The sequence below is a fragment of the Manis javanica genome, chromosome 2, assembly GCF_040802235.1.
Source record: "Manis javanica isolate MJ-LG chromosome 2, MJ_LKY, whole genome shotgun sequence".
NCBI lineage: Eukaryota > Metazoa > Chordata > Mammalia > Pholidota > Manidae > Manis > Manis javanica.
Window position 1 is genome coordinate 166,680,385 of NC_133157.1, and position 15,235 is coordinate 166,695,619.

The following is a 15,235-nucleotide window of genomic DNA, read 5'->3' on the forward strand; positions in this document are numbered from 1 at the left end:
TAATGTTTTTATGTGCAAGAAAAAGATCCAGGTCATGGTACAGCATTTAGTTTTCTTTCCATAAGCATACCCTGCTTCTGTAATTTTAAAAAGATGCATTTAAAAATAAGTGACTCACTTAAATTCTGAAAGACTAAATCTGAGTATTTGTTTTTAAGCTGATTTATGTAAAACATTTAAGATATTAGTTTTAATCCATAAAAAATATCTACAAATGATTATCAGAATTAGTTTAGAAGAAATGAACAGATTGGCTTTGCACAAACTCTGTAGAGAAGCCTGGGAAATGAATGGGAACCAGACAACCTTTCTGGTCACTTGTGATCCTAAGAGTTGATGATTTTATAGTTTTGAATACAATTTAGGAGATAATACAATTGAGAAATTAAGTTAATTATTATGGAAAAATGGCCACCTCCCTGGAATCAAAGCAATCAAAAAATGAAACAGTGCATCATCAATGATGACCATGGCATCATCATGTTCAATAATTGAAGACTGAACAAACACTATCTGTCCTAAGGCACATTCAAGCAGACATAATACTGAGGAAAAATAAGAGTGATATAGGAAAATATTTATGTTATATGGTTGATTCTTTTTTAAAGCATAAAGAGCACAGTCCTACTACAGACATACATCGCTGTCTCTGGCTGGTAGGACCAATTTTTTGTGTTTCATTTTTTTATGCTTTTCTGTATTGTTGTTAATCTTCTACAATAAAATGTATGTTAAATTTTGTCCAATATAAAAGTTTTTGATGTGAATAAAGCAAAAAGCAGTACAAATTTCTCAAGTACTATTGCTTTATAAATTATATACTTCCTTTCAGCCCTAGCATGCTGCCATATAAGAGACACCCCCCCCAAAAAAAACACTATAAGAATACATCACCTTAAATATTCATTAATAATATAAAGAATGCAGTTATTAAAGTTCTTTATTTTTACAAAGAAAACAGTAATGTGAATGATTTACCCATAGCAAAGAAAACTGAGGTAGCAATCAAGCTACCACAAAGACTATCCAGCTTTCTACTTGCCTTTAAGTTTTCAACCTTCTCTTCAAATGATTTGAAAGTTGGGGAGTTTCTATGGAGAAACAAGAAAAACAAATAGTAAAACTGCAAACTCTGAAAAAAGGAACACCAATTTTGAAAACATCATTAGTTGATTGCATTCCTTTTCAGCCTTGTTCATAATCAGCACAAGAACAGATATATTTATCTGTACCTTATATATGTAGGCAAACACACAAATATGTATTTTTGATGTAAGATTATCAACTTCTGTCCTAAAATTTCTACAATGATGCTTCTGACTCCATGAACTGAGCCTGTCTCAGACATATGATACAGAGACAGTCAGGTGTGTGTGAGAAGAGGAACAAAGTCAGGTAACACATCAATTCTGTCACTTCTCCAACGAGTTACATACAAGAACATGTCACTGTCAGGTCAGTTTAACGTGGGTTAAGGTGCTCTATTCTAGAATTCATGTTTAAATTCACATGTTGCCTGGTGAGATTTCCCCTTGAACCACATCATCAAGCAGGGCAAGCAGACCGTATGAGGTTGCACAACAGAGATCCTAATTCCAGTGGCAGATACCTTTGGTATAAGACTAACTTCCGGGAAGCAGCATAACAGACAGGGCAGGGAGAGACCAAAAGGCAACAAGGAGCAGGGAAGCCAGCTGTGCCTACTTCCCAAAGCTGCCCCAACTGACAGAAGCTCTCAGCCGAGCCCACAGCCAGCCTCTCCCGTGCCTTCACATTCATCCAGGCCGAACAAGGGATGATCAGGGCGTGCCCTCACACCTGGGTTTCCTAAGCTTTCATACCATCCACCTGACCTCGAATGTCCTTCCTACTACAAAGATGAAAAAGGTGAAGGGAACAAGAGGTTTGCTCCTTTACATGGTGGCACTCAGTCCCAAAGTGTGGTCCCCAGACCAGATGCATTCATAGCTCTTGGGAAGCTGTTAGCAATGCAAATTCTCAGGTTCCCTGCCAGGTCTACAGAATTAGAAACTAGCAGTGGGCCCAATAAGGAGAAGGCTTTTAACAAGCCCATCAGGTAGTTCTGTTGAACACATAAGTTTCAGCCACATATATTGTTAAAAATCCTCTGCCTCTCTAGCAAGGTTAGGTGAGGTAATACATGTACCACTTCCAAGGGCTTACTGATGAAAAAGAAGACAGTAGAGTTAAATCATGGTTGGCTCCAAATGTCACTATGGGATGAGGGAAATGGAAATGGGGAGATGGGAAGAAAAGGCGGGTGTAACTAAAGATAGAGATGGTGAGATGCAGACAGAAATGGTGGGACCCCTAAATGTCTGAAAAGAGGTTTATTAGAGGAGCAGCGCTCACTTTTTCAGTTAAGCAGATTTCAGATATGTAACTATTTAACTAGTTTGCAAAATGAAATAGAATTACTTTCCTTAAAAAAAAAATCACATTTAATGGCTCTATTGCACCCATCCTAACATTACAAGAGCAAGTGAAAACTGACATAGTGACAACCTTGCAGCTTGTTTAGAGTAGAATTCTAGTTCCCTATGTTAGAACAGTTCAAGTTAAGCATTTAAAGAATAAGATCAACTACATTCTGTAAAAGTATACTTTACCTCATAGCAGGCATGCTAATTGAATGCTGAATGGAGCGTATACTAACAGGCAGCATTAAAAAGAAATAGAAATGAAATTAGTATAGTACAGTGGTGATTAGACATTATAATAAGCAGACAAAACTTAGCTTTCTAGGAGTTTATTCTTTAGTACCATGAAGAATTACCTATGTTTTTGAGATGGAGGGGATTGGAGTTATTCCAACATAATTTACTTTTATTCATGAGCCAATTTAACCCTAGTAATTAATAGTTCAACCTTGCATTTTTATAGCACTTTGACAACTGTAAAGTGCTTTCACCTGTATCTGTGAGGCCTCTAGCAGCAAGGCTCAGAAGTTAAGTGATGTCCCGAGGTCCAGTGAAATCAAGAGTGGGACTTGGGTCTTCAGAACTCCTAATCCAATGTTCATCACCTCCCCTCAAAAACTCAAGCACACACATACAAGTACACCACACACACAAACACACACACACACACATACACACACACACACACATAAGCGCGCGCAAGGCCAGTGAAGCACTCCAGCAGCTGTCTTTCTCCCACATATTTGTGACCGGGACAGAACAAGAAGGTTTCAAAATAATCACCTGTTTGACAACTTTAAGTGATTTACATATCACTCCTCAGTAGTTATCAATTTTCTAGTAAGAGACACCTGTAGTTCTATCCCAACTAACTAAATGTTCTGAATGGCCATTCCAGTAACATCTGGCCCCCTGTCTGCCTAGGACCAGTTACTTACTCCAGGGCAATGCTGTTTACTGATCATTCAGTTTCAGGGTGATCTAACTCTCAGCCATCTCCCACAAGGGACCACCTCACAAGATGAAAGTACCTTACTTCTTGAGCTCACAAAGTCCCTCTATCCTGCTAATACTGTTCGTATGCTTATAGTATTTTGATCCTTCCATTCGGTAAGTTGGAAGTCCAAGGTATTCTCAATTGTATACAAATATTGTGTGTTTATGATTCAGTTTTCTCAAAGACTCAGTTGTTACAAATGACAGTATGTTTCAAGTGTAGCTCCCCAAATGTAGTTTTACATTAGTTTGTACTAATATAGAGTATGATCTTGTTATAAATCAAAATATGCTGGCAGTTCATGTAGTAAAATCAGTAAAATATTTGGACATCTTCACACTTAATGCCAGACATAAGAGGAAAAGATCCATGTAGCTCAACATCCTCTCTGTCCTGTAACAGTGGCAGATACCTTGGGTATAACACTAACCTCCTGGTGATCAACAAATTGTTTGGACTGAACAGGGGAAAAACAAGCATTAAGACAACTAAGATTCTTATCCTGGGACTTGCAGATGTGTGAGCTAGAAAGTCATGTAGGCTTAGATGTTGCAGAAGATATTTTGGGGGACCAGTTACAAGTTGCAAGAATGCAGAGGAAGCCAGTTCCCAAAGAAACGACTGAATCTAAGCACAGAGAAAGGTAGAGGAAACGAGGGAGATCAGACCATGTGCGGAAGATGGCTGGATGGGAGAACAGTAGTTTCCTTGGTTTCTGGAAGTCACCTAGATTTCTAACAGCTCTCCAATCAGCAGGGCTAATCTGGGTAGAGCCATGTCTAGCTCCCTTTCCTCTCCTAGGATTGCAAAACAACTTTCTTTGCAACAGAGTCCTTTTTACATGAGGTAACTTACATAATTTTATGTTCCTCATAACCAAAAGGTTCTTCACTATAACACTAATTTTGGCAGAAATTACCAAATTCTGGCAAAAGGTGGGTAATGGTTGAAAGTGTAATCAATTGCTTGTCCACAGGATTCACAAAATGAATTCAATAGTATCAACAAAATGAGGGGATTTAGAGGGACAGAGTAAGTTCATATGTGAGAAATCACAGCTAATTCTACTTACTGTCCCTAAGCACCCACATAAAAGCTCATTTCCTCCAATGGCCATTCAGTGGTTTCAATGCCCCTTGAACTGATATGTAAGCTAGTTAAGAGGAACAGGTCAAAGGCAAAGTGGAAGGAATGATAATAAAGTGAATTCTAAATACATCAGGTTGGCCATAAATTCAACATCCAGGGCACAAATTAATTCAAGTTCATCCTATGTAAGAAATAAGTCCTGAGGTCATAAAAATAAAAAAACTGAATTGTAAACATCACCTGGAATTATTAGGGAATGGGAATGAAAACAAGAAGGCAGTGGAGAGCTACACGTGAGAGATGGATGGTGGTAGAGCATCAAAGCAAGGGTATATTAGGAAGGAAGGGGAAACTGACAAATAAGGAAATAGGAGAAAACAGTGTGTTGGAAATACATTTTTTGTAAAATATGTCTTTACAGTATTACTATAGGAAAGGACTATCAATATGCTCCCAAAAAATCAGGCTGAAGTTCATAATTTGGGGCAGCTGTTTTTAAGAACATGGCAGGTGCCCATGTAACTTAAAGAAGAATGTTAAAAAAGATCACTTTGAGAATTCTAAGAAACAGTGTAGCATCTCTTATAAAGGACTTCAGTAAACATGACAGAATCATACTTGGTGTTTAGTTTCAATTAGCAGTAAAGGAAAACAAAGAATATAGATCGTTGAGTACCATGAAGAATACACACACCGAGCATATTTAAGTGGGAATATGTAGGACAATGTAGTAAGTGATTACAATGAGGTGTTCATTTTGTGATAAATCAGAGTTGAATTGGTTTTGAGCACCTTCCTATATGTTTTATATTTCACAATAAGTTTAAAAATACATCCACTAAACAGAGAATGAAATCAATCAAATTGAGACTGACACATACAAGCGTCAAGGTCTCCCTGCTTTGGAGGCAGCCATTTCAGTATGAAGAACAAGGAGTACCTATCAACTTTAAGTCTATCCAGTTATTTCCGCTTCTCTATAAATCATATTTAGATGAAACTCAGTTTCCTTGGTGGCCAGTTTGGAATCTAACTATAATGCAGCTGTTCTTGCATTTCTAGCTTCTCTACAGACGGTTACACAGATCTTCAAATTTCCTCAATTCACTTATCATCTCCAATTTCATAAAAGTTTAAATACACTATGGAAAACTTCAAAAGCAAAAATCCATGTTGCTGCTGGACCAGAATGTCTCTAACAGGTATGTTGTGAGGACTAGTTAGCATGTAAAAAAGCAATTTTGTTACAATTTTTCCAGATTGATTTGTAACCCTTAACTATAGTAACCTAAATCAAAGTAGGAATGTGAATCTGGGTTCCCCAAAACACTGGGAAAAAATGACAGGGCAACCTGATTCTCACTCTGATTCTCACTTGGTAGTTCTTAATCTTGTATTAACTCTAACTTTGGGAAAGTTACCCTTTATTAATTTATTGATTTTTAAACTTTTCCTTGTTTCTTTCATAGGTAACTTATCTTTTCATCCCTAATAATAATAAAGGAGGAGGCATAGAGAGAGAAAGGGGAAGGAAGGAGGTAGTAAATAGTATATAGAGAAAGAAAAAGAAGAGTTAATGGTTAACCTGTTTGATGCTTATTATGTGCCAGGCATGCTTTTAAGAGCTCTATGTATTATCATTCCATTTTGCCTTCACACTAATTGGTCAATTGCAAATGATGAATCAAAGTAACTGCTGCACAGTGCTTGGAGGAGAACCGTCTTAAACTATCCTTGTTCTGGGAAGGCAGAACAATGCACAGTAGGAGAGTGCAGGCTCCGGAACTACTGCGTGCCTAGGTTCAAATCGTGACCTACAGCCACCCAGCTGTGTGACCTTGAGGAAGTCACTTAACCTCTCTGTAGCCCAGTTTCCTCATCTGTAAAATCAAAAAAATAATAGTACCTACTTCACAGGTACTATATACAATCCTGCCTGGAACATATTTGTTCACCAGCACCATTGTGATGGAAACTTAACTGAAAAACATATTAACATTTAATCCATATTAGATTATATTCTTTGATGCTTTCAAATTTCACCCAGCTATTATTTCAGTTGGTAACTTCAACCTTACAGTCTAGAACAGTGCCTGCCACACAGTTAGCATTCAATAAATACTTCTGAATGAAAGAATGAATAAGCAATTGTGGCAACTAAAATTAGGGAACATGGGCACAAAAAGTTGAAAAGGGCATTAAAGCTTTTCAAATTCTAATCAAAAGGTACCCTCATTCTGACCAAAAAAAAAAAGAGATCATTTCTTTTCCCATTAAGTGAAGGAAATTTTCAGCAGAACAGAATTGTTTGGAATAACGTTAGTGAACCCAAACAAGTAAAAAATATCTAGAGGTTTGTATGAAGATACACACATGTAAAAAGGAGAAATTTCCTTTGGAAATAAAGGCAAAATTAATTAGTACTTCCTCTTAAATACTAATTCTTCCTCTTTTCCTCTTCTTTCTCCTAACACATCCACCCGAGGCATATCTAAATATCTAAATCCCAAATGCTAATTTATTAATAAACAATGTAGAATAAAAACTGTTGCTGAGTCTAACAAGTCAAGTCAACAAAATATCCACAGTTCCATCAGAGAGTGAAATCACTGCCACAGGTCTGCTGGGTAAGCATGGACTCAGAACAAAGGGTAGTTAATAAGATTAACCAACTATTTCAAGCACTTGGCAAAAAAGGGCCTCCTGTATCCATCTCCATGAGAGACAAGGCTTTGCTGCAGGGACTGAAACACTCAAAATCTACTGTCCAAGTTCCCTCTCCTTGGACAGTTCTGGTGGCACATGGCTAGTATTTGCTTCTGTGACTCACTGATCTAGAAGATGTAGGGGTATTTTTTATATGTTTTCCATTATAAAGGTTTTTATGTCTTTCTATTATTTTCATATATTTTTTATTATATATGACCACATTTAATCAGATCACAATCAGGACTTCTAGGGCTAGGAGTGATTTTTTTTTTAATGATTTACTAACTTTTAACCTGTGAGAATTATAAAATTCAGCTTTCAAAAGATAATCTCAGTTCTAAGCTTTAATTAAAAGACTTAATCTCCACATATGGATACACAATACATTATTAAAAACAGGACTGAAAATGGTAGACAGTATAACCTCAATTATTTTTTTAAATGAGATGAAAAATGTGACTGTGTAAGAAACTAGAAAAGAGCAGCAATATTCAATTTGTTCCTGGTGAATTAGTAAGACAGCTCGAATTGAGCCATTTTATGTACATGGACACTTGCTTAATCTCTTTAAAGGTACAGCAAAAAAAAACAGTGACACGCCCTGATGAAACCCAGCATTCATTCCTCTACAGCACTTAACAATTTTACGTTTCTGTTCCTATCACATCAAACAGTTTTATAATCAGGTACTAATAAGGTTCTTCTACTCTTATCTCATTCCTAGTCTCCACTTCCTTCCCCAACTCCACCCACTCAAGGATTTTAAGGTCTTTCCAAACAAGAACTGTATCTGGTGGGTTATGTCCTTTGGACCTGACCACGGTAGACATTCTAACATTAGAACAGATTATGAGACCAAATACATATTCACACAACTGAAATCTTTAGATAAGGCTCTCCTTAACAACTCCCTAGAGCACTTAGGCCATTTTTTTTTTTTTTTACTTTTCTCTAGTGTTTTTTTTTTATATCATTAACGTACAATTACTTGAACATTATGGTTACTAGACTCCCCCATTATCAAGTCCACCCCACATACCCCATTACAGTCACTGTCCATCAGTGTAGTAAGATGCTATAGAATCACTACTTGTCTTCTCTATACATACTGCCTTTCCCATGTCCCCCTCACCCCATTACGTGTGCTAATCGTAATGCCCTATTTCCCCCCTTATCTCTCCCTTCCCACCCATCCTCCCCAGTCCCTTTCCATTTGGTAACTGTTAATCTATTCTTGGGTTCTATGAGTCTGCTGCTGCTTTGTTCCTTCAGTTTTTGCTTTGTTGTTATAATCCACAGAAGAGTGAAATCATTTGACACTTGTCTTTCTCCACCTGGCTTATCTCACTGAGCATAATACCCTCTAGCTCCATCCATGTTGTTGCAAATGGAAGGATTTGTTTTCTTCTTATGGCTGAATAATATTCCATTGTGTATATGTACCACTTTTCTTTATCCATTCATCTACTGATGGGCACATAGGTTGCTTCCATTTCTTGGCTATTGTAAATAGTGCTGCAATAAACATAAGAGTGCGTATGTCTTTTTCAAATTGGGCTGCTGCATTCTTAAGATAAATTCCTAGGAGTGGAATTGCTGAGTCAAATGGTGTTTCTATTTTTAGTTTTTTGAGAAACCTCCATACTGTTTTCTACAATGGTTGAACTAGTTTACATTCCTACTAGCAGTGTAGGAGGGTTCCCCTTTCTCCACATCCTTGCCAACATTTGTTGTTGTTTGTCTTTTGGATGTTGGCCATCCTAACTGGTGTGAGGTGATATTTGATATCTCATTGTGGTTTTAATTTGCATTTCTCTGACGATTAGCGATGTGGAGCATCTTTTCAAGTGCCTGTTGGCCACCTGAATTTCTTCTTTGGAGAAGTGTCTGTTCAGCTCCTCTGCCCATTTTTAAAGTGGCTTATTTGCTTTTTGTTTGTTGAGGTGCGTGAGCTCTTTATATAATTTGGATGTCAACCCCTTATCAGATCTGTCATTTACGAATATATTCTCCCATACTGTAGGATGTCTTTTTGTTCTACTGATGGTGTCCTTTGCTGTACAAAAGCTTTTTAGTTTGATATAGTCCCACTTGTTCATTTTTGCTTTTGTTTCCCTTACCTGGGGAGATATGTTCATGAAGAAGCTGCTCATGTTTATGTCCAAGAAATTTTTGCCCATAATTTTTTTCTAAGAGTTTTATGGTTTCATGACTTACTTTCAGGTCTTTGATCCATTCTGCATTTACTTTTGTGTATGGGGTTAGACAATAATCCAGTTTCATTCTCTTACATGTAGCTGTCCAGTTTTGGTCTTAACACCAGCTGTTGAAGAGGCTGTCATTTCCCCATTGTACATCCATGGCTCCTTTATCATATATTAATTGACCATATATGCTTGAGTTCATATCTGGACTCTCTATTCTGTTCCACTGGTCTATGGGTCTGTTCTTGTGTCAGTACCAAATTTTCTTGATTACTGTGGCTTTGTAGTAGAGCTTGAAGTCAGGGAGCATAATTCCCCCTGCTTTATTCTTCCTTTTCAGGATTGCTTTGGCTATTCAGGGTCTTTTGTCATTCCATATCAATTTTAGAACTATTTGCTCTAGTTCATTGAAGAATGCTGTAGATATTTTGATAGGGATTGCATTGAATCTGTAGATTGCTTTAGGCAGGATGGCTTAGGCCATTTTTAATTGAACACCAAAGACACAGAATAACCTTCAATCACTGGTTTCTTGATTTTTTTTTTAGAGCATAATTTTACCTTTAAATAATCCTGCATTTAGAGCTGCTTTATCCCTATGATTTCCTGACCTCCAGGGCCAAGTGTCACTAGGACAGGAGGACCTCAGCTACTCGTGTCTGTTTGCTTTCTGAAGAAGATAGCTAGCTCATGCCTAGGACACAACTGGCAACAGGCAATGAGATGGAGGCTATTATATTATCCCTGCTGGTCACACTCTACGGCCCTTCCTCCATCTCAGTTTTCTCCAACTACTAACTGGATAAACTATGTGAAAGAGATGAGAGATTTGCTCCACATCAGAAAGACTCCTTCTGTAAGGCATGATGTAGGATCACATCTTTTTAATGGACTTTCTTTTGTAGCCTAATATGCTTTATTTTTCCTTTTGCAACTATGAAATTTCCCTGCACGCACAGTTAAAGAATCTAACTACTGCAAAGAAATAATAAAACAGTGGAAACTGCTAAGTAGCAAAACAAATACTGAAAAGTGCAGAGGAACAGTATATCTTATCTTAGGTATACTTTACCACAACTAAAAAATACTCAGACTGACCTGTCTAAAACAGAAGACTGACATAATGAGGCAGTCCAGATGCTGTCTATTACAACTGCATAATAGAACCCCGGTGAAGGAGAATTCCAACATTCTTACAAAAGCCCCAAGGAAATTAAAGCATCAAAAACAAACAAAGTCAAACATTAAAAGGGAGGAATTCTGCATGCCATGGTGGTGCTGCTTCTTTTTACCCCCCAAAAAAGGAAAAAAGAAATGTCAAAATCATTTCCACATCCCTTGACCCACAGTGTCAAATTCTTCTTTTAATTTTTGCATTACCCATGGTATACAAGAATCCTCTCTTAAACACAGGAATGCACTAGAGAAAAAGGTATTCCAAATGCAAGAAAATGATGTAGTAGACAAACATGACCATCCAACGTGGCATAATAGCCTACTTAAGCACACTTGTCTTAGACAACGGCTGAACTGCAGTGACATTTTAAACTCTCCTTACCTAAAGGAATGTGAAAAGGCTTGCAATCTGTAAGAAGCCGGAGTAAGCATTAAAAAAGAAAGGAAGTTCTGGTAAATCTAAAACAATTAAATAACCTACTTTTTAAAAGTTGTACAAGGTTTTAACTGGACTCTATAAAGGGCTACACAATTGAGTCAGCATAAAAAGAAATGAGAGCACTTAAGAGGTGTATATATGATTGTCAAAAGAGATCAAGAAAGCTATGTTTATTACATTATGCTTAGAATGATGTTAGTACAAATATAATGAGCAAGTCATTTGGTGTTTTTGGTACCAAGTGTAATACATTGAATGCCAGACTTATTCAACCAACAAAATTCTGGTTGTAAATCTACTTACCCACAAGTGAAAAAGTCATGTGATCTGAGAGTTTTGTTTTTAAAACACAAATCTTTCATGCCAACAGAAGCACAAGAAATTGAAACCACGTTTGTCATTTTCAGCACTGTTCTAATCCACATGAGGAGAGCAAAAAAGCACCATGAATGGTTTTTGTCAAAATGGCCAGGAAAATTATGCATACTAATCTAAAATATAAATGCAAAATAAAAAGCAACAACTCAAAACCAAGATTTGAGCCAAAGCGTGAACATAGCTATGGCTTACAAATTAGGACAAATCAGTGCACAAACGAGCATGTTGTAGTCACACCATGGAATAAAGATGTACCACACAGACATGAAGGCAGGTGTCAGTCCAAGCGTGCACTTCGGAATTCCTGGACTCATCCCAGCAGGATACCAGGCTCAGCCCACAGCCACAAGCTTACAACCGTGACAGATATACTTACCCTATAGGTCAGGATGGCTGAAAAGGACAAAGGTTCACAACCAGAATTTTTCAGCAACCTTAAATGTATTCATAAGATGATCATTTTGAATGTTATGCCTTAAAGTTAGTAGGCAAGGCCTAAAAGAATTGAGGCAACATTTCAGGCCCTGGTTTGAAGGAGTGCCCTCCCCTAACTTGAACAGAGGGGAATGCAGCAACACCCAAAGCCAAAGGCAGGAAACAAATGCAACCATAACTTATTGTAATTTGCCACAGATACTTAATGAGCAAGGAAAAATGAGGACGTACTTTACGTCTTCCAGCTTTTTGGTGATGACTGATCCAACAGATGAGAAAGCAGCTGAAGCCTTCTGTCCAGCCTGAGTTAAGGTTTCTGATGTCTTTTTGTATCTATAGTAAATCATAAAAGAACAGAGCAAAGTAAATTGATCTTTTCTATTACCAATTAAGGCAGTGATCATCACATCTTGGACAGCTCTCAAAAAAGTTATTTTTAGAACATCTAAAATACTTCACAACCCGAAGTCAGCACTGTCACATCATCTTATCCTTAACCACCGTTTCAGGCACAAGCTTCTGTAGTGGCCCCAGGACAGCCAGAGAGACAGAGGCCCACAAAGGAAGGGCCCAAGAAATCAGGGTAAGGGCTGAAAATAGTCATGGAGCAAAGATGAAAATGAGCCAAAGGCTGAAATGAATTATACCTCTTATTCTTTCCTTTTCTACTTGAGCCAACCAAACAATAAAACCAAATTTCATACATGCCCTTTTAACTTTATCTCCTAAAAAGGGACCAGAAGCAAGGTAAGGCCCATGTTGTACTTCATTATTCAAATAAATTGTATGAGCATAAAGAATTTTTTCTTAATTTTGCATGAGCTACCAAATAAGGACCTGTGGACTCTCAACAGAGTCTACATAAAAAGCACAATATTTAAAGTGACTTGAGTGTGGTATCTGCTGTAACCCAAAGGTATGATTTACCACCTCTCTTTTCCCATCTACCCAGGCATAGCAAACAAAACAGAAGATTATGGTAACTACACCAAAAAGGTTAAGATCCCCACATCCTAGAAAGGAATGCTCAGGCATTTTTACTTACCCATCAAGATCACATACCAAAAACACAGAGTTTACGGTGATATGGTCAAAGAATGTTTTTCCACTGCCTACTTATAAGGGTAAGGAAGAGGACCAAAATCATGTGGGCACCCCAGTGCTATTAAGTCAGGAAGCCCTGGCCTCACTGCTGCTGTCCCAGCTCAGAAGATGGGACTGAATACAGATGACAGAGAACACAGTTTAGACTCTTGTTACTAGAAGCCTTCTCCTCCTTGTGTGGGGAAACAAAATTGCATTATGATTATGCCTATCAAAACTTGTGTGATCAAAAGACAAAAAGATTAAGGAGCAGGCCTCTCCCACCAGCACCTATCAGGGACAATATAGGTCCCTAGAGTCTTACGCTATGTATAGAGCCAGGTAAAAAAAGACTGGCTCTGTGCTTGGCCAGACTAGAGTTCAAATCTTTTCTTTGAGAGGCTTAGGGCCTCAAAACTTACCTGATTCAATTTCCTTCTTAGCACCCACCTACTAAGTTATTTTGAGGACTAAGCGACCCATGTATGCATCTGGTGAGTGCATATACAACATTTTTGGAACTTAAATTTTTTTTCTTCAAATCACATAAGGGGCCAGTTTTCTTTCTGCTCCCTAGAACAGTCTGGAAGACCAAAGTTAGAGAAGAGTTAGGTACCCTGAGGACTGAGGGAAGTGCTTGTGTGTACTAAGGAAAACTGTGCAAGCATCCTCATCCCCTTTCCATCATCTCCCCAAACAACAGGAGCAACAGAAGCCTTTATGTTCTCTAGAAAAATGTATGATAGAAGGGACATACGCAGATGTTGCTGTCACATCTTGCCACCCTTTGGCGATGTTCTGTTTTAGTTCCTGTAGTGAATTGATCCCAAGTTTCCGCTTGATCTCTGCTAAATGCTTCTCCTTTGCAGCTAACACTTGAGACAGAGTCTGGATTTCTTCTTCTACCTACGAGGAAAGGGATTGGGTTAAGAATACAGCAAGAGTCATTTAATATGTCATTCAAACTGTACTCAAAATTCTATAGAGTCATTTTAAAACATTTTTGATTCATTGATTCTTTTGATTTCTTTTGATTCATTTTGATTTCTTTAAACAGCATTTAGTATGTTGTTTAGTAAACTGGTTACATGCTGATGCTGCCTACATGGCTTCTCTTTCTCTTCTTTATATTTATCTCTTGAGTTGTCCTCAGCCTTCTCCCCTCCCTATACTTCCTTCCTCAGCTGTCTTATGGAAGCTTAGGACTCAAACCTTTATATGTATAACATTCAAATTACTCCAACACCCACTCACCAGACCTCTGGTTCAGCATTTCCAGGTGCACATTTCTACTTGAATTCCCACAAAGTCTCATATTAGTATACCAAATCAAACTAGTCTCCATCGCCACCAAAACATGCTCCACCAAGCCAAGTCAAAATCTAACCTTGCATATTTCACAGGAGTTTACACTGGAAATGTCAGCCCCAGTGCCAGCCAAAGTCACAGCCATAAATAAATCAAAGCATCTCCCCCACGAGCCCTGCAGAAGTCCTGTGTGGACGCCTTGCTGCTAACTGCCCAGCCTCAGCTAGGTGGCTACAGTGGGCCCCGGACCTAGAACAGCCGACCACTGAGGAGCCAAAAACCTGCAACATGGCTGGTGTGAGAAGAGATGCTCAGCTAACTCTCATTCAGGAATCCGGTTTGAGAAACTGAGATAACATTGGGATTAGAAACTGATAGGGCTTGGAGAAAGAAGTCCTAAAGTACAGGTAGGGCACAGTGAGATTATGAGATGCTGTGAGAGCTTAAACAGGATAGAGGAGGCCAAAACTGTGAACAGAAGCTATGAAGAAAAAGACCTACAGAGTAAAGGAAGAGGTTAAGCCAGGAAAACAGATGGGGAAGGTGGACCCATGGAGAAAAAGGACACCACGTGGAAAGGGACTTTTAGGAAGTTACAAAACTGGGTCCCTAAAGTGTACTCAACAACATTCAAGGCCCTCGGAAGGATGCTCCTCTTAGCTTGCTGCAAAGTCATATTCTCAGCCTTGACTTGCACAATGCTTCTATGATTTCAAAGATAACTGCTTAACAAAAGAAGAGAAGGATAAATCAAATTTGATGTCGCTGCCAAAAAATAAAATATTAACATAGATCTTGGACAGTATTAATTAGAATACAGGTTCAGAACAAAAATAACCCTCTGTGCTTATCAGACAGCACCTCCTGTATTGTATCAGTTTTGGAAGACATATTTGAAGAAGTACATTGACAAAGTGGAATATGAGAATAGAAAGGCAGCAATGAAAGAATAAGGTTCAAAATCAGACAAATTAAA

General features: G+C 38.1%; 1 protein-coding gene across 9 annotated transcripts in view; it reads right to left on the reverse strand.

Annotated features, from left to right (window-relative positions):
• Positions 1 to 15,235, reverse strand: part of TPD52 (tumor protein D52) — a 277,749-nt gene that overhangs the window by 168,581 nt on the left and 93,933 nt on the right. For 3 of the 9 annotated variants that reach the window (XM_036998052.2, XM_036998059.2, XM_036998056.2), the window contains exons 3-7: positions 13,709 to 13,857; positions 12,100 to 12,201; positions 10,999 to 11,025; positions 2,631 to 2,672; positions 1,043 to 1,091 (exon numbers count right to left, since the gene is read on the reverse strand). In XM_036998052.2, the coding sequence (XP_036853947.2) occupies positions 1,043 to 1,091; positions 2,631 to 2,672; positions 10,999 to 11,025; positions 12,100 to 12,201; positions 13,709 to 13,857 (369 nt within the window). Of the gene's footprint in view, positions 1 to 1,042; positions 1,092 to 2,630; positions 2,673 to 10,998; positions 11,026 to 11,809; positions 11,827 to 12,099; positions 12,202 to 13,708; positions 13,858 to 15,235 lie in introns of those variants that run through there. The other 6 variants (XM_036998053.2, XM_036998057.2, XM_036998054.2 and 3 more) reach the window with 4 other exon arrangements.